The sequence below is a fragment of the Megascapheus bottae genome, chromosome 6, assembly GCF_031878675.1.
Source record: "Megascapheus bottae isolate mThoBot1 chromosome 6, mThoBot2.hap1, whole genome shotgun sequence".
Taxonomy (NCBI): domain Eukaryota; kingdom Metazoa; phylum Chordata; class Mammalia; order Rodentia; family Geomyidae; genus Megascapheus; species Megascapheus bottae.
Genome location: NC_143514.1, coordinates 58,919,047 through 58,936,876, shown reverse-complemented (window position 1 = coordinate 58,936,876; position 17,830 = coordinate 58,919,047). Strand labels below are relative to the sequence as shown.

The 17,830-nt window shown below is 53.2% G+C and overlaps 1 protein-coding gene across 1 annotated transcript; it reads right to left on the bottom strand.

The window, feature by feature from the left end:
- Positions 1-2,275: 2,275 nt before the first annotated feature.
- Positions 2,276-16,901, bottom strand: Col9a2 (collagen type IX alpha 2 chain). Its single transcript, XM_090335174.1, has 32 exons — positions 16,754-16,901; positions 15,648-15,722; positions 13,837-13,872; positions 13,690-13,752; positions 12,764-12,817; positions 12,622-12,657; positions 12,516-12,539; positions 12,199-12,252; positions 11,781-11,834; positions 11,658-11,705; positions 11,405-11,461; positions 11,269-11,322; positions 10,420-10,473; positions 9,974-10,027; positions 9,835-9,888; positions 9,675-9,728; positions 8,796-8,849; positions 8,353-8,406; positions 8,089-8,142; positions 7,039-7,083; positions 6,622-6,675; positions 6,319-6,372; positions 6,035-6,088; positions 5,876-5,947; positions 5,654-5,689; positions 5,504-5,548; positions 5,381-5,413; positions 5,111-5,257; positions 4,788-4,842; positions 4,353-4,541; positions 3,330-3,407; positions 2,276-2,982 (listed from the first exon to the last, which is right to left on the bottom strand). The coding sequence occupies exons 1-32, from the start codon at positions 16,823-16,825 to the stop codon at positions 2,783-2,785; spliced, it is 2,067 nt and encodes a 688-aa protein (XP_090191300.1). The 5' UTR covers positions 16,826-16,901; the 3' UTR covers positions 2,276-2,782.
- Between the last annotated feature and the right edge of the window lie 929 nt (positions 16,902-17,830).

Here is a 17,830-nt window from a genome sequence, read left to right as displayed (position 1 = left end):
GAGCACTAGCTTTGAGCACAGAGAAGCTCAGGGGTAGAGCCCAGGCCCTGAGTTCAAGCTCAGGACTGGCAAAAGAAGAAATGAAAAACTGAGCAATTGTTATGTCTCATCCCAGTCACTAATGGAGAATAAAGCTACTGTGGAAGCTGAGATCTAAGGATCATGTTTTGAAGTCAGCCCAAGCAGTAAAGCCCATGAGACTCTTATCTCCAATAAATTCCCAAAAAGGTGGTAGCTCAAATTGCAGAGTGCTTGCCTTGAGCACAAAAGCTTCAGGGATAGCATCAAGGCCCAGAGTTCAAACCCCAGGACTGAATAGCAAATGAGAGAAAAATGTTTCCACCTTCATGAAGCTCATATCTGCATGTTTTATGTTCAGCAAAAGCCTGAAACATGATGGCTTCAAGGGGTTTGGAAGTGCAGGGGGAGATCACATTTCAAGCAAGATGATGATCATCAGTATGCGTGACACGCCATGTTTGAGAGTCTGTTGAAGTCATGGCTGGACCAGAAGCCTGAGCACCAGGGCATGGTTGGAGAGGCACATGGGAGACCTGAAGATCACATTAAGTGATCTGAATGAACTCTTACCTATCAGGAAAGGGCACTGGCCACTGGTCCTCAGTCCCCCTTTCAGCCTTTCAAATGTCTGAGTCACAGAAATGAGTTATTAGTGCATGGCATTTTTTTTTTTTTTTTACCAGTCCTGGCCTTGAGCTCAGGGACTGAGCCCTGTCCTTGGACTTTCTCAAGGCTAGCACTCTACTGCTTGAGCCTCAGCACCATTTCCGGCTTTTTTCTATGTATGTGGTACTGAGGAATCAAACCAGGTCTTCGTGCATGCTAGGCAAGCAGGCTACCACTAGGCCAAACTCCCGGGCCATGCATGGCATTTTTGAATCACCACCTTCTCTAGGGTAACAAGCCATCTAGTGGACTCAGTCTCAGAAAGTCTGAGAAAGGAAAGGACTCCAGATCCACAAATTTTCAAGGAGCAAGCTGGCTCTCAAAGTCCAGTGTTGTCTTCACTAGAAACAACTGTAGTCCAGCCTTTTGCAGGGAAAGGCCTTCAATTGCCACCTGTGTGAGTGTAGAGAACTTGCCAGAGACAAAGCTGGTGGCTCTCATCCTCTTCCCTTCCTCCGAGAAGCCCTGGAATCTGCCGTCCATTGGCAGCCACACAGCAGGGGCTTTCCATGGGCTCTGGAATGCTGTAACGGGGACCCACCAAAGTACCTAGAGCAAAGCCATTTTAGTGGCCCTTGGTGTCATCCTATCTAATCCTTCTTGGCTGTCCCTGGACCAGGTAAGTGTTTCTGGTGTTGCTAGTGCTAAGTAAGTATATTGAGGGGCAGAGGGGAGTTATGGGCATGTTTGGAGTGAGGTGAGGGAGAACCAGACTTCGGTGGTAGCATTGGACTGCAATCCTGTGTCTCTGAGATGGACTAGGGTTGGCACAGTGCTTCATTTGGGAGCAACACATGCCTAAATCGATCCTGAAGCAAAGGAATTGATTCATCACATATCAGGAGCTCCCAGACATGGGGGTTTTCCTTCCAAACCTAGGAATTCCTAGAAGAAAACAGCAGGGTTTTCTGGCACTCTAAGATCCTATCTCAGAGCCAGCTCACAAAGCACTGAAACTCAAAGGCCCTCTCAGATGCCAGGTCCTGGCAAAAAATAGGTGTGCCACACTTGGCTAAACATGGCATGGTTGAACCCTTTATCCTCTCTAAAGATGTTCCTCAAATAGGCCATTCTGTCTCAATGCTCACAATTGGATGTGCCCTGATGAGGATGCCCACACCCTCCCTCCCCTTCTGGAGACTTTGACCACCAACAAGGCCTGGGCAGTGGAGGCTACAACCTCTCATCTCCATCCATGAGAAATTGAGCCATGCTGAACACTGGTGCTTCATTCCTGTAATCCTAGTTAAACAGGATGCGGAGATGCGAGGATCAAGGTTCAAAGCCAGCCCGGACAGGAAAGTCCATGAGAGTCTTATCTCCAAATAACCATCAGAAAACCAGAAGTGGCTCTGTAGCTTAAAAATTCTAGCTATTTAGGAGGCTGAGATCTCAGTTTGGAGCCAGCTGGGGCAGACAAATCCATGAAACTCCTAACCAGCTAAAAAGCTGGAGCTGAAGGTGTGGTTCCAATGGTAGATTGCCAGCCATGAGTGATATATCTGAATGAGTTGTCTGAGTTCAGGCCTCAGTTACCAGCACGGGAAAAAATGAAGAAAACAAATTGAACTCGACTCATACCCTGGTTTGTACCCATGTTGAGGGTTTATATTTACAGAAAACTACTGTGGCTCTGGGGAGAAAAGGGAAGGGGTGGGAGAGAGAATGCCAGAAAGAGAAAGAAGATGGGTGTTTAGTGAGGTTGGCCTGAAGGATGGCGACCTCAAGGTAGTCATCCAACAGCAGACACCCAGAAAATCCAGAGAGAGAACGAGACAGCACTGGCAGAGAACTCAGTCCACCTGCCCCGAGAATAGGATGGCCGGTAGAGACTGATACAAGTGAGAGAGACACTGGCGACACTGGCGACCATCAGAGTGGTCCTCTCGGAGGGAAAGCCGCCCTAGTCCCTTTGAGCTTTGTCTCTCCAGCGACACTTGTCCTATTGGCCTCATCTTTTCACCATGAGGCTCTCCCCTTCCCCTGTGTTGTAGAACTGGCCCTCAGGATCTCTGCATCCCACACAGAAAGTCCTGGAAAACCCTGGGCTGGGGCCAAGATTCATGCCACACCACCAGTATGCTGATGAGCTTCATCACGGCCCCTTGATGGACCCGGGCTCTGTGAGACGGGCAGAGGCATAAGCTGAAGCTGCAAGGCAGGCTGCGGGCTCACAGAAGCCAGGCAGCCCCACAGGGCCTGGCAGGCCAGGTCGGCCTCCTTCTCCAGGAGCTCCTGGGGACCCTCGGTCTCCATCTTTGCCATTGATTGCCTGGCCAGGCCGGCCAGGGAGTCCTGTGAAAAGAGAATCAAGACCGGGGAAAATGGGGGAATGTGAAAGAAGAGATGACAAAAAGACATCAGGGCCTCATCGGTCTCAGCAGAAGGTGAGGAAAATGAAACCAACTATACCACACAAAGAAGAGGCTCTGCCCCAGACAGTCTGTGATTGCCCCCAACGCCCCATCCCTCCTTTCCCTTTCCTAAGTGATTACAGTCTGTGCCGCCTTCCAGCCAGACCCCATCCAGGTGCTCCAAGGTGGCTAAGAGTAAGGCTTCTGTAGAAGAAACCCAAGTGTCCCCAGAACACTAATCCCCAAACTTAGGGACAAAACTGAGTCTGGGCAAGGCTAAGGTCTTACCTGGGATCCCTGGAGGCCCCGGCATCCCAGGGTGTCCACGTCCTACTTCACCTTGATCGCCTTTCTCTCCACGTTTTCCTGAGGGGAAAAAAGAAAGTCACAGTTTTCTAGAAATGACAAGTGTTTTTCCTAGTTTGGTGCTACTTAATTTGTTTCAAAGCCAGCAATCCTTTCAGTATTGTGAGATATATATATATATATATATATATATATATGTATATATGTATATATTGCCAGTCCTGGGCCTTGAACTCAGGGTCTGGGCACTGTCCTTGGGCTTTCTCAAGATCTCTAACACTGGAGCTAAAGCACCATTTCCAGTTTTTTTCTATATATGTGGTATGGAGGAATCAAACCCAGATCTTTGTGCATGCTAGGCAAACACTCTTACCACTAAGCCAAACTCCCGGCCCCTTGTACTAATTTTAAAAAGGAGAAAGTTGGAAATGACCACAGAGGCCCGATTAAATAACGATAGCTCTAGAAAAATGGTAGAAAATTATGTGTCTGATCAAGCTGATTTTAAGAAAGTATCCAATAACAGCATTTCCTTTGTATCAAGCAGAGAACTTGGTAAATTCACTAGAAATGTAATTCCCAGAAAGCGCTGAGTACTATTAATGTTTCTATTTTACATATGAAGTATCTAAGGCAATTAAATGCAAGGAAATTCTTAAGTATGGGTAGCTTGTCCAAGGTCAAGAAAGTGGCAGAGTCTGGATTCACACCCAAGTCTGTGGCTGTAGGGCCAACCTGTCCTGTTCCTGATCTGCCCACCATCTCTAGACACCTCAAGGTACCTATGCAAACGAAAACGAGGCCTCCCAAAGCTATAAAATGATGCATTCATTTTCATCAGTTTACTACAGAGAGCTCCTAGCAGTGTCTCCTGGCCAGGCTGCTGTGTCTCATCTTGGGAATGTGAACCTGAGCTGGAGAAGAGGAAACTGTCTACTAGAAGCCCCTGGGGCCATCCTTGGGCACAACTGCTCAGTCCCCATTCCTTCACAGAATGGCACTCACCCTTGGGTCCTGTGTTGCCAATCTGACCTACAGCTCCCACGATGCCAGGGATGCCCCGAGGGCCGGGATGCCCATGAGGTCCTTGCTTGCCTGGGTATCCAGGAGGCCCAGGAGGTCCTGGAGGACCCATCATGCCAGCTGCACCCAGGACTTCTCGCTTGGCACTCACAGCCACCTCCACCAGTTGCTCTGGAGAGAAGTGCAAGGAGAGAGACGGGAACATTGTGTGTCACCAGTGAGACACACTAGGGAAAGCAAAGTGTCCTGATGGCTGGTGCCTTTGTAGGTGGGAAAGGCCCAGGTTTGAAGCTAGGCTTTGTTTTACAGAAGTCAAAGGTCCGAAGTGGTTTTCTGAGGTCTCCCTGCTCACTGGGGGCAGAGCTAGATAGGAAGGCAACTTGCAGTTTTGGTGAAGGGCTGAGACCCCTCCCTCACCTTGCATCATCTTCAGTGCCACGTCTATGATGTGCTGGTCACTGGCATCTCGGCCCTGAAGACAGAGAAGGACCTTGCAGAAAAAACCCCTGGGCAGCCAGAGCTGACCACTCGTGCACTTCTACCCTTCCTGCTCCATTCATCTGGCATCGTCCTGCACTCTTCTCAGACTTGAGTGTGTAACCAGGCCTCAGGGGGAAGTCAGTGGGCCTCTGGGAGTACCCAGCCTTGGGGTAGGAAATTACACACACGCATGCGTGCGACGCGCGCACGCACACACACACACACACACCCTCTGACTTCCTTGTCCTGAGTCAACTCACCGGCACACCCTGTCTTCCTGGTTGGCCTGGCAAGCCTCTGTTTCCAGCCAGTCCCCGAGGGCCAGGCAGCCCTGGGTACCCCTGCACGCCTGGGGTGCCTGCATCTCCGCTGGGGCCAGGGTAGCCTGGCTCTCCTCGGACTCCTTGCTGCCAGAGTGGTAAACATAGGGTGGGTGAGGGGGGGTTGGTGGGGCATGCAGAAGACAGGGCTGTCCGGGGAAGTGGGGAGGCCCAGGGAAAGAAAGACAGGGATGGAGGTGCTGCACTCACCTGTCCCTTGGGCCCTGGCTCACCAGACTCGCCCTGAAGGCACAGGAAGTGGGGTCATTGTTTAGTGGGGACCCCAGGCCCAGTCTACATCCTAGCCTGTTAGTGTGTTCCCCTCAAGCTCACCTTCTCCCCTTTCTCTCCTGGAAGGCCTGCTACACCTGGATCACCCTGCAGAAAGAGAAGCATGGGTTAGGCCCCACTAGGGTAGTGGGGTTTGAATGTGGAATCCTGAGTGGATGCCTGGAGATGGGAAGTGCAGGGCAGGGGACTCACCACTCCACCACGGGGCCCAATCTTCCCTGGGGAGCCCTGGAAAAAGCAAGATAAGTTTGGGGAGCTCCTCCAGTGGAGCCCACCAAGCACCCCCCACTCCCTCTCCAGCCCCTCCTGTCTCCAAGACCAGCAACACTCAGGAAAACCGCACCGAGCACCACCCAACCAACCCAACCCAGTCGCGGCCTGCTTTCCCTGATATTTTCAGGCTCTAAATGGCACCTTGTCTCCTTTGATGCCTGGTAAGCCTTGGGGCCCTGGAATTCCTGGCGGGCCCTGCTCCCCCTTTGGACCCTGAGAAGAACAGAAACCCGCGCTGAGCGTCAAATGCAAGGTCTAGATTATTCTCCCCACTGCTCACCTCAACCAGATTTAGTTTACCTGTCGTCCTTGAGGACCTGGCTGTCCCACTGGACCCCTCTCACCCTGGTCACCCTAAAATGGAGGAAGGAAGTTACATCCAGGAGGGCAGTGACAGCAGCCTCCTTGGCCACCCCACACCCTGATACAGTTAGGGGTCCACCATTTCTGCTTAGGTCCTTGGTTCCATTTTACAGATCAGTGAATTGAGGCCTTGCCAGAGAGAGAATGGAGATCCCATATCCAGGAGCACCAGCTGTCCCAGGGACACCCTTTTCCCAAGGGCTACTGCACCCAACACTTACCTTCTGTCCCATGATGCCTTGGGGACCAATTTCTCCTCGAGGCCCTGGCTCTCCCTGGGGGAAGGAGGAATGGAAGAAGGGGGAAGCTTCTGAGACCCTCTCTTCCACACCTGGCTCCCTGTCCCATTTTTCACTCTCATTTGGGGAAAACATCCCAGAAAGGAGAAAGTGCTTTCCTAGCTTTGAGGGGCAAGGAAGAGTCCAGACTGAGCCTGACCCTCTCTAGGCTGGGGCTCCACCAGGTGGCTTCACCCTGGCCCTACACTGAGTGCAGGGCCCTTTGGTCTTAGAAGAGATACGCACCTCCTTTCCAGGGGGACCAGAGAATCCAGGGAGGCCCTGCTGGCCCGGCTCACCCTGCAAGAACAGAGTCGTCAAGTCAGTCTGGTGGCTTTGTCAGCCCTTTGCTTCATTTAGGCCCGGTGAACCCTGAACAAGTCTATAACCAAATGAGTGAGGTAGGGGAGAGGATTTTTTCTGTAAGTACTCTGGGATTCACCAATTTTCCTGAGTTTGTTTCTCCTCTGGATTTCAAGCTATACGCGTTTTTTTTCCTCACTAAGCTAGGCTGAAGAGAGGTAGAGGAAGGAGGGCAGGAAGGAGGGGGTCTGGCCCCCTCAGTATGCAGGGCCTTCGGGTGCTTAAGCCGTGCCCTATGCCCACTCCTGGGTCTCTTGCACAGATGGAACCAATTCTGCCCCCAGCTTGGGGTTCTCTCACCTTGTCTCCAGGGCCTCCTTTGGTCCCAGGCTGGCCTGGCACACCCTGCGGAAAGAATGTGACATCAATTTCTTTCTTGGCACAGAAGAGTCCCACTCGCCTGCTGCTTTGTCTCCCTCTCCAATCTCAATGTCTTTCACCTTGTGTGAGTTGAACAGTGGAAAACCCAGGCTTAGTAACTTGAACTTGACTGTACTTCCCAGCCCTGTCTGGACCCTGGTGGGAGAGAGGTGGGGTACAGGATCTGCATCCATTGGGGAGACATGGGCATCCTTAGGTGCACCTAAACACATAACGAGAGCTCCTACAGAAGCACAGGTTGGCTCATACACAGTTAAGAAGGCCCTGGTCTGTATCCCCAGCAAGAGGGCAGGTGGACTCTGGTGGACTGGCTTTCAGATTGTGTAGAACAGAGTTGGGCCTGGGTGGGGAGAAACACCAGGAGAATGGAGAGGACCAGCAAGGGTCTTTTCTGGGTCTCTTCCCAGCAGAGGGATTAGCAAAGGCCTCCAGATGTGGAGATTAAAAGGCAGTAGCAGGCTGGTGGCTCACACCTGTAATCCTAGCTACTCAGGAGGCTGAGATCTGAGGACCATGGTTCAAAGCCAGGCCAGGGCAGGAAAGTCTGTGAGATTCTCATCATCATAAACTACTCAGAAAAATCCAGAAGTGGTGCTGGTGGCTTGAACTAGCCTTGAGCACAGAGAAACTCAGGGACAGAGCCTAGGTTCTGAGTTCAAGTTCCAGGACCTGGCTGGGGACAGGGGGAGGAGGAGCTACAGTAGTATTGAGGAGTGAGAGGACAGAGGGACAGGAATTGATTATGGTGGTTACTGAATCGTGAGATGAACTTTAACTCAAGGATTGCATCTGTCACATGGAGGATTGGAGCCGCCAATAATGAGGTCTAAACTGGGCCAGAGAGTCACAGATGCAGTCATGAGGCAGTGCCTCACAGACACTAAGTGGGCAGCAGGGTGCCTGGCCTCTCTGAAGCTGAAGAGAAGCAACTTGTCCACAGGAGTCCCTGTGGTTCTGCCTGATACTCACCGCCAGGCCCTGGTGGCCCTGGCTTCCTGGCCGCCCAGCCTGTCCTGCACTGCCCTGGAGAGACAGAGAATCAGAGGCACAGGTTAGAGTTCTGGCGAGAGGGCCTATAGTTTCCAGGTACAGATAAAGAAGCTGGGGTCCAGAAGAAAGAAGAGGGTGGAGCCCTTGGGTCTCAAAACTTTAGTATCCGTGCAACAGAACTCACAGCCCTTGGGTAGGCTGGGCCTGACTCTTCCCAGATCCACCTGCAGCCCACATGCCTACCTTGGTGCCAGGTATCCCTGGAGTCCCGTCCTTGCCATCGATGCCTGGAGGACCCTGCTCAGGAGGAAAATTCCAGGGAGTCTCATAATTAGGGAGATGCATGGGGTCCCACCCTTGACCCTCTTTGACTGCCGCAGTCTGCAAGAAGGGAGCCTGTCGGATCATCTCAGGAGAAACCCCACTAGCCAAATGGGGGAGGGGAGCTGAACAGAGAAAGGGTCTAGGGGTCCTAGCCTATCCATATCTTTATATGGATAGTGCTCCAAATGCCATATGTGTCCTGGGACTTCTACATTGTTACCCCTATTCTCATGCATTTCCCAGCTCGCAGCGTGCCTGCCTGCTGCAGAGCTCAGTCTCCAACCTTGAGCTCATCTTTCTCTGAGGTTTGGACATCCTAGTCTCTGTCTGGGTGGGGCAGGGCCCAGGCCTTTGGCACTTACAGTTGCTCCCTTTGGGCCCGTTATTCCGGGTGGTCCTCGAACACCTTGGCTCCCCTGCGAAGTAGACAGAGATTGGAGGTCAGCTCACTGTCAGGATGCCATGCCCATCTGGCTGTGCAAAACCAGTTTGGAAGTAATTGGAAAAAACTGAAGACAGAATGGTTATTAGGTGATGTGAAAGAATATTAATTTCTTAGTTTGTTAATTGTAATAATGTGATCATGTGAGAAAAGTACATGACTTTTATTTAGCAATCGATTCATAAATAAGGACTTTCTTGAAAACATCAGAGTAGGGGTAGAGGTGATTGTAGCTCGGTGATTGTAGCTCAGTGTTTGAGTACTTGACAAGTGAGGCCCTGGTTTAACCTCAGTTCCACAAGCAAAACAAAGAGGCAGGAAGCAAGTTTCCTTGGCAAAGGGTTCAAAACTTCGGCCCTACGAAAAAGGGACCCATTGCATCATTCGGTCAGCTTTCTATATGTTTTTAAACTTGCCTTTAAAAAATAGTTCATTGCACTTTGCTGCCCAAGTTTTGTGCCAACCTAAAACTTCTCTGAAAAGTTTATTTTTTAATTAATAAGTGAAAAGATGACTGGATCCAGGCCAAATCCCATTAGCCTCATGGCTGATCTGTTGGAATTTCATTCTCTGGTCCCAACAGGTCTGAATCCCATGGCTTCTCTCCAAGCCTGAGTCCGGCTCTACTGGACTCAGCACAGATGTTCAGACTTTTCCCCAGCATAGACATAGGCACAGACACGAACATGTGTATACACACACGTATATACACACATACACCAGCCTTGGCCTGAGCTGAATCATGCCCAGTACTCTCCAAGGCCCCTTACCAGACAAGGGGCAGCACCCCGGGACTTACCATGTCACCCTTCTTCCCAGCTGGTCCTGGTGGCCCCCTTGGACCTTCCTCACCCTGACAAAAAGGAGACAGGAATATATGTCACATGAGCTGGAGGAAGCAGAAGCCAACCAAGAACTGTGGAAATTCCAGCCTGGAGCTGGGAGACAGCCAAGCTTACCGGTAACCCAGTGGCACCAATGGAGCCCACCATGCCTTTGTACCCACGAGGACCCTGGAGAGAGGAAATGGTTGAAGGTTGGTCCTGCCTGGATGCTAGAGGCCCAGTAGCTAGTTACAACACTTGAAGCTTCACTTACGGTCTCTCCCTTGGGTCCTGCCACGCCTGGGTAGCCCCTGATGCCTTGGGGACCCTGTCAAGACAGAAAGATGATAGCAAGGACAATTGCAAGGCCCTGACCACAATGTTGTTTCTGACCCCTGCCTCTTTCACCAGACCCCAAGGTGATGGATGAGGGGCAAGAGTGGGGGGGGGTTACTTGGCATGGGCGCACACAAAGAACAGTAGCACATCTGGACTTCAGCCAGGCCTTCTGGATGGCAGCTTTGGCTGCCGTCCTTTAATTCTGGCTAGTCAGCCTTAGCCTCCCTCTCCCCACCTGGAGACAGCCCTACACTGGAGACATTTATTTTGTATAAGCAAGAGTCCTGGGCTGGGGAAATAGTACCAGGGGGGCTTCCAGGATGAGGGAAGCAGGCTGCAGGTAGAGGTATATATGGAGGGAGTTTGGCAAGCATTTCTTACCGGTGGTCCAGGGATGCCTTGTTCTCCAGAGGCACCCACATCTCCCTTGGGGCCCTAAGAGTGGGGATAATCTATCAGATTGGCAGGCAGATGGAGTGATAACCCGAAGACAAGCAAAGATACTAGCCACCATTCCCCAGCAAAGACAGCCAGATGGTGGGTTGGAAAGGATATTACCCCATACCTCAGATGGGAAAATGGAGGCCGAGCAAGAAGAAGGGACTTGCCCAGAGACACTTTGATTTAGAATACAAGCATCTTGTTGAGAGCTGACATCTGAGAATTGAGGCTTAAAGCCAGATAGGGCAGTGAACTTAAGAGACTCTTATCTATAATTAATCAGCAAAAAGTCAAGAACTAGAGCTGTAACTCAAGTGGTAGAGCACCAGCTTTGAGCAAAAACACCAAGTGAGAACACAAGATCCAAAACTCAAGCCTCAGTTCCCCCAAAACAAGAATAAAGAACATAGAGCTGGGGGCTAATGGCTCCTGTCTATAGTCCTAGCTATGCAGGAAGCTGAGATCTGAGGCTTAGGGCAGGAAAGCCTGGAAACTCTATCTCCAATTTATTGCCAAAAAAAGCCAGAAGTGGAGCTCTGACTCAAGTGGTAGAGCACTATCCTTGAGAGAAAAAAAAGAAAAAAAGAAAAAAAAGCTCAGAGACAGCACCCAGGGCCTGAGTTCAAGCTCTAGTACTAGCACAAAATAAGGAAGAACATTGTTCTTTCTTTTGTCTCTCATATCTAGGTCTCTGCTTGGCCCACAGGGACAGGGGAAGGGATGAAGAAGGGGAGGAGCCTAGCTGCCTCCATACAGCCCCCACCCACGGTCTCCAGCTCTCACACTCACCGGCTTCCCCTGATGGCCAGGATCACCTAGAGCCCCACGTTTGCCTGGATGTCCCTGAATGGAAGAAGCAAGCTTAGTAAGAGTCTCCTCCAATCCCCTGCTCTGCCCTCCCAAGGCCTGTGCCAGGAACTCTCACCTTGACTCCCTGTAGCCCGGGTGGACCTTTCACACCTGCTGGACAGTTGGTTGGACACTGGGAAGAAAAAAATCCCAAAGGGCCTTGGTGGTCTCTCATCAGGCCTGGGCCAATTGGACAATGCATTGCACCTTGCCCATTTCCCAGCATCCTCACCACCTCCCCTGCTTGGGAAGGCCCCACCCCACTGCCCATGGATCCTTTCCCTATGGTTACAACCCCCATCAGCCTGGCCCTGGACCCTGCCTCTTACCAGGAAATCCGCACTGCCTTCCAGGCCTTGGATGGTTCCTGGGCGGCCCTGAGAAGAGATGTGGGACTATAAGGAGGGAGCCTAATGTGGCACTTCCTCTGTGGGAGATCAGAAGACCCTTACCGGTTTCCCAGGAGGACCTGGGGGTCCTGATGGTCCTTCTGGTCCTGGGTCCCCCTGGAAGCAAGAAGAATCCGAATCATATCATAGCATCATAGCACCAACCAATCCTGGTCCAGTTCACCTCCCCTGCTCCCCCCCTCCCCCGTGCCTCCATGTTCTGCTACCTCCTTTTGCTCCTAGCCTCCTGAGAGCTGCCACCTTTTGCAGAGATCAAGGAACTTGACAGGAGGTGGCACTGGCCCTTACTCTCTCTTGATGACATACTACAGGATGAGCTCGGGACAGGTTTCTGACCCAAACTTGGAGGACCTTTCTGCTAGCCAGAAGCAGGTCCTGATATTCCTGGGAAAGCCATCCGAACTTGCAGGTTGGAGGCAAAAGGCAAGAAGAGGCAGAGTTGAGGGTGCCCGGGGCTCACCTTGGGGCCTGGAGTTCCAATCTCACCAGGAAGACCAACAGGTCCAGGTGGTCCCTAGGGAACAGAAATATGGGTATTAATGGTAATCCCAACCTGGACTTCAGGGAGGACAAACACCCCAAACCTCTTCTCCACTATGACTACATAGCCAGCCCTGGAGAGACTGACTCAGTGGGACTGTGAGGATCAGATTCTTCTGGAGCCGGTGGATTGGCCAGACCCTGAGGCTGGCCCAGCCTGCCCATTCCTAGAAGCCCTCCTGTGTCCCCTCCCTCCTTGGGAGCCCTAAGGAGCTTGCCCTATCTCTGAGGACTTACAGGAGGTCCAGCGAAGCCAGGACCCTGGAACAGAAGGAAAGGAAATGGGTTCATGGCTCCTTCTGCAGCTTCTCCCTCCCCACAGGCCCTTGGAGTTCATACTCACCGGCAGACCAGGGGGACCTGAAAGCCCGGGCTGACCCTGAAGGAGCAATGAGAGAGGCTTAAGGTGTCCTGCTCCTCCTTACTGAAGCCTGACACTCTGACACTCCCTTGTCCTCACTTTGTACACAGGGCAGGACACTTACCTTGACTCCAGGAGTTCCCATGGGCCCAGGCTCCCCCTTGGCTCCCATTAAGCCCTGGGGAAGAAAGAAGAGGGTTAGTAAGAGACAACTTGCTCTCCCGCCATGGGCAGGGCAGTTCCAAGGGACCCTCCAGCCTAGGGACTTTAGCATCTCCTCCCTTTCCTTAGTTCCTTTGGTAAGCCTGAAAAGCAGACAGAACCATTCTCCTCTTTCCAAAGAAAAGAAATCAAGATGCAGACGTGTGAGCCTAGGCCTCATGCCTCCTAGTTGAAGAGTCTAGAAGGCTGGCCATACGTTTGACGTCTGGGGACTTCTGAGCCTTCTTTTTCTTCTGGATAGAAGAGAGAAGACAGTGTGCTTTGTAATCTTCATAGGATGAAGGTAAGTTTGGAGAGGGCCCGTGGCCGGGCCCGGGCTTCATTACACCTCTAGAGCCAGCATGGCAGAGGACACTCACGAGGCCTTCTCCTTTCCCCCACCATTCAGCAGCTAAGAGTGTCTCCCATCAGAGGGTATCACAGGCCCTGACTATGTCCCAAAGTCCATGGTTTTGGAGCCCTCTAGGAGCCCTCTGGAACACAATGTGTTTTTCTTCTAACACTTGGGGTAGTACACAGGATGAAGAAGGGCAGGAGGGGGGGAAAGGACAGCACACAGCCCATCAAGTAGATTCAGTATGATCCTTAGAGACCAGAAAGGGGATACCAACTTCCACTCCCCACAGGAAGCACAGCCCCTTCTGGAACTCTGGCTGCAGTGATTCAAAGCTCCCGGGGCAGAGCTTGGTATTGGTGAGGTGGCAAGTCATACAAAGGTGAAGGGGGTTACAACCAGAGATGATCCACCAACCTCCCATCTCTGAACAGAAGCTGAGCAGACTCTGGAGCAGGTAGGGAGCACCAACCTGCACTAATCCAGGTACTCACATCAATGCCCGGCTTCCCATCTGGCCCATCAGGCCCTGCTTTACCAGGCTCTCCTTTGGATCCCTTGAAAACAGAAGTGGACCAAATATTAGCCAGAGGACAGCAAGAACTGGAAGGGTTACAAGTCAAAGGAGAAACAGCACTCACCGGAGGACCAGCTTTCCCAGGGGGCCCCTTGTCACCCTGTAAGACACAAATAGGTGAGCCAGCACCCTATGTCCAGGCTTGTCCAGTGGATCCTGACCTCAGCTGAACTGTCCTGGTGTTTCTCTCTTCTGTTCTGGGTCTTCTTAGACTTGAACATATCAGGAAAGCAGTCCTCTTTCCACCCCAAAATTTATGAAAATAAAGGCCAATGGCTCATCCCTATAATCCTAGCAATTCCAGAGTCTGGGATATGGGGATGGAAGTTTAAATCCAGCCTGGGCAAACAAATCTATGAAAGTCTTAGCTCCAATTAACCAGTAAAAAAATAGAAGTAGAGGCATGACTCAAATTGTAGAGAGCCAGCCATGAGTGGAAAAGGCTAAGGGAGAGCAGGAGGCCATGAGTTCAAGCATCAGTACCAACACTTTATATACACATATATAAATTATAGATGCATTGAGCTTAACCAACCCCAGCCAGCTAGAGAGGGGAATATCCACATGCAAGTGGGGTTTAGGCCTGCTGATGCTGGTAAGGTGCCAAGATTTTGTTTTTTTGTTTGTTGGTCGGTTTTGTTGGTCATTGGGCTTGAACTGTAGGCCAGCCTGGGCATTGTGCCTGAGCTCTTCAGCTCAAGGCTATCATCCTACCCCTTGAACCATAGCCCAATTTCCCATTTTCTAATGATTAATTGGAAATAAGAGTCTCACAGAATTTAGTGCTTGGGTTGGCTTTGAACTGTGATCCTCAGATCCCAGCTTCCTGAGTAGCTAGGATTACAGGGGTGAGTCACCAGTGCCCAATAAGGTTTTGAGACAGAAAGATGGGGCTGTGGCTCCATATAGGATAGGAATGCTGATGGCTCTGTATTTGGGACATGTTGAGGGGAAGGCTAGGGCTTTTTGAGAAACCAAAACAGGAGAGAGAGGGCAAGGGATGAGGTGGACAGCAGCTATATTCTAGGCTCTGGATCTGGAAAACCAGAACTGGGACAGAGATAAGGACCAAGAGGGGAGGGGAAATAATGGGGTTATATTCAGAATGTTTCTAAGAAAGGCCCTCTTTCCTAAGCTACAAAGGACCTCTGCTGAGAGCCTGGCTGGGCATATGAAGTCAGACTCCTCCCTGCCCTCCCTCCAGCCCCAGAAAGGACCCCAGGCATTCTGCAGTCTGAAGCAGTCAGAACCTGGCTGGGGTCCAGGCGCCTGTGTTTGGGAGTGGTGGGGGCACCAGGCTGAATAGAAGTCTGTCCAGCAGGGTAAACATTCAGTGGGCCTCTTGGGAAGTCTCCAGAATGCGGCATTTAACCCTCACTCGGCTACGGGGAGCAGGGGACAAACAGCTGATTGTAAATCTAAAAAAAGCAACGGGAGGAGCCAGGAGCGTGGCCACAGTTGAAGGCCAAATTTATAGGTATATTGGTCATAGATGCAACAGAGATGGCACCCAGGGCCCTGACCAAGGCTCCCCAGCTAACCCAAAGACACAGGCAGGCATGCCACGGGCTACGTGAAGGGTTAAGGTGTCTCCTAACTCAAAAGAAGAGGAAATGAAGGGCGAGGGATAAGGAGGCTTTGTGGGCTGTGGCCGCCGGACAGAACAGCAGTGCCTTGTCGGTGGGTGGGTTTAAGGCCCGTCCTAGCTGTATTTCAGGGCCAACTTGAGGTTTTCGCTCAACAAACAGGCTCCCTGTGAGCCGGGCAGGGCGCCACCTGCCGGCAGCCGGGGGCGCTGCGTCTCCAAGCCCGCGCCCCGGCGCACAAAGTTCCCCTTTGTCCGCCCCGCGCTCCCGCCCCAAATTCAACACTCACGTCTATGCCATCCGAACCAGGCACTCCCGGCGGCCCAGGGGGTCCCGGGGGCCCCGGTTCTCCCGGAGGACCTCTCTGAAAACACACACAAGACAAGGAGGCATTGCTCAGACAGTGCTAGGAGCTGCGCGTCCGGGGCACCGGGGCACCCCGGGGTCTGGGTGCCAACTCCCTGCGCTGTCTGTGCCATGGCTACCGAGGACCACTGCATCCACCGAGTTAGTAAACGGAATCACGCACAGAACGGTTTAGGGTTGGGACTGCACGGAGGGGCTGATGGCTTCGTTAAGTCCTAAAAGTGATACACAAGGTGGGACCCAGCCCACTTGAGCCCTTAATGAATGGTGGCTATTATTATTATTATTATTAACATGATTATTAATAACACATATTAATCGCACATCGGGTGTAGGAAGTGAATGGGTGCCTTTCTTTCTTCCGCCAGGTGCGGAGAAACCCAGTGGGAACTGGACGGGGATGGATGAGGAAGGAGGCCGGGGAAAGCGGGGATACTCCCCACCCCAGCTTCCCTACTCCAGCACCTCGTCGCCCCGTCCTTGCGGAGTTGGCCTCATGTCAGCCATGCCAGAGACCCAGGCAGGGGTCTCGCGGCCAAACCAGGTGCCCAGGCCCAGAAGTGCCAGGCTGGGCCCTTGAAGGCGAGGTCGGGGGTCGCACCAGGCCCCGGCACCCGTCCACCCCTTCACCCGTGAACCCTCCCGTGGGAGGGAGCCGAGGGCCTCGCGGGGCTGCAGCGGCGTCTGGCTGGAGCCGGGGACCCCGGGAGGCGGCGCGGCTCGGTGAATGGGCATCATTGTCTCCCCTGCCACCTGGACTCTCCCGGCTGCCAGGACCTGGCGCCGCCCCACGCTGCCCGTCCTGTCCCGGGCAGGGCCGAGCATCCCTGGATGGGGTCCCTCGGGCTCCCCGGGCCGCTCCGCGTGCGCGGCGATGCGCCCGGCGTGCGCGCCCACGGAAGGGAGCTGCGCCCTGCGCTGTCCTCAGCTGCCCCCTCAGCCGGGCTGGGGGGATGTGAGCAGAGCCTTTCCCCAAGCCTGGTGGATCCTGAACCCCCGACCTCGCCCTGGAGTGGCCCCGGGACTTACGATCTGCGCCAGGACGAGCCCGAGCACCTGGAGGAGCAGCAGCAGGCTGCGGGGAGCGGCCGGGGTGGCCATGGCCGGCGGCGGGCTCTGGAGGACGGATCGGGATTCCCGCACACACCGGGCCGGGAGGCTGTTCTAGACCCTGCGGCCCGGGCCTCCCCGCTATGCGATGGGGCGGGGCGGGGCCGTCACCTGAGACCGGCGGGGAGGGAGGGAGGCCGAGCCCGGGTCGGCACCGCCCCGCTCCACTCGCGTCCAGCCTTCCCCGCGCGCCCAGTCCCGCCGGCCGCGCCCACCCTCGACCTCTGCACATGAGGGAGGTCAGGAAATGAAGATCCCGTTTCTCTGCGCACAGGCCGAGGCCTATCCGAAGCCCCCTCCAGTCTGCCCTCCAGGACCAGCCACAGCCCCGTTCCTTTCTCTTTCCATCCTTCTCAGCCTCCTTGGCCCTCCCGTGAGCGTGGCTTCTGTCTCTTCCAAGGTCCCGCAGCGGCCTCCACAGCCCCCAGCCACCTTGCTCCTTCTCTGCCGCCTCCTTCCTCTCCACATGCAGACGATAGGGAGAGCTCCGCGGTCTGCCCTGAATCAGCCACCTTCTGAATGCCCCGCGTGCCTTTCCTCTTGCGCCTCGCTGCCAACCCTTCAGTGGAGTTGTGCTGCGAACCTCCAAACTGCCTGCCTCCGTCCATCCCACCGCGGAGATCGACCTCAGAGATCACCAGGGAAGCTCGCCCTCCTGCATGGAGCAGGGCACCAGTGGCACCTCCATCTGCCCTTGGCCAGAAGGACAAGAGTCCTTCAACTCTTCCTTGCCCAAACATCGGCTGTCCAGCTCCTTCTTTTCCTATCACCACACAGCAAGCACTGACAGAGGTTCTAAGAAAAGTGCTCATGAGATGATGTCCTTATTCAAAAGTCACAACATGTAGTTACAGGGACAGCGAGTTTGGCCTGGTGGTAGAGTGCTTGCCTAGCACACACTAGAGACCAGGGTTCCATTCCTCAGTACCACATACACAGAAAAAGCCAGAAGTAGTGCTGTGGCTCAAGTGGTAGAGCACTAGCCTTGAGAATGCC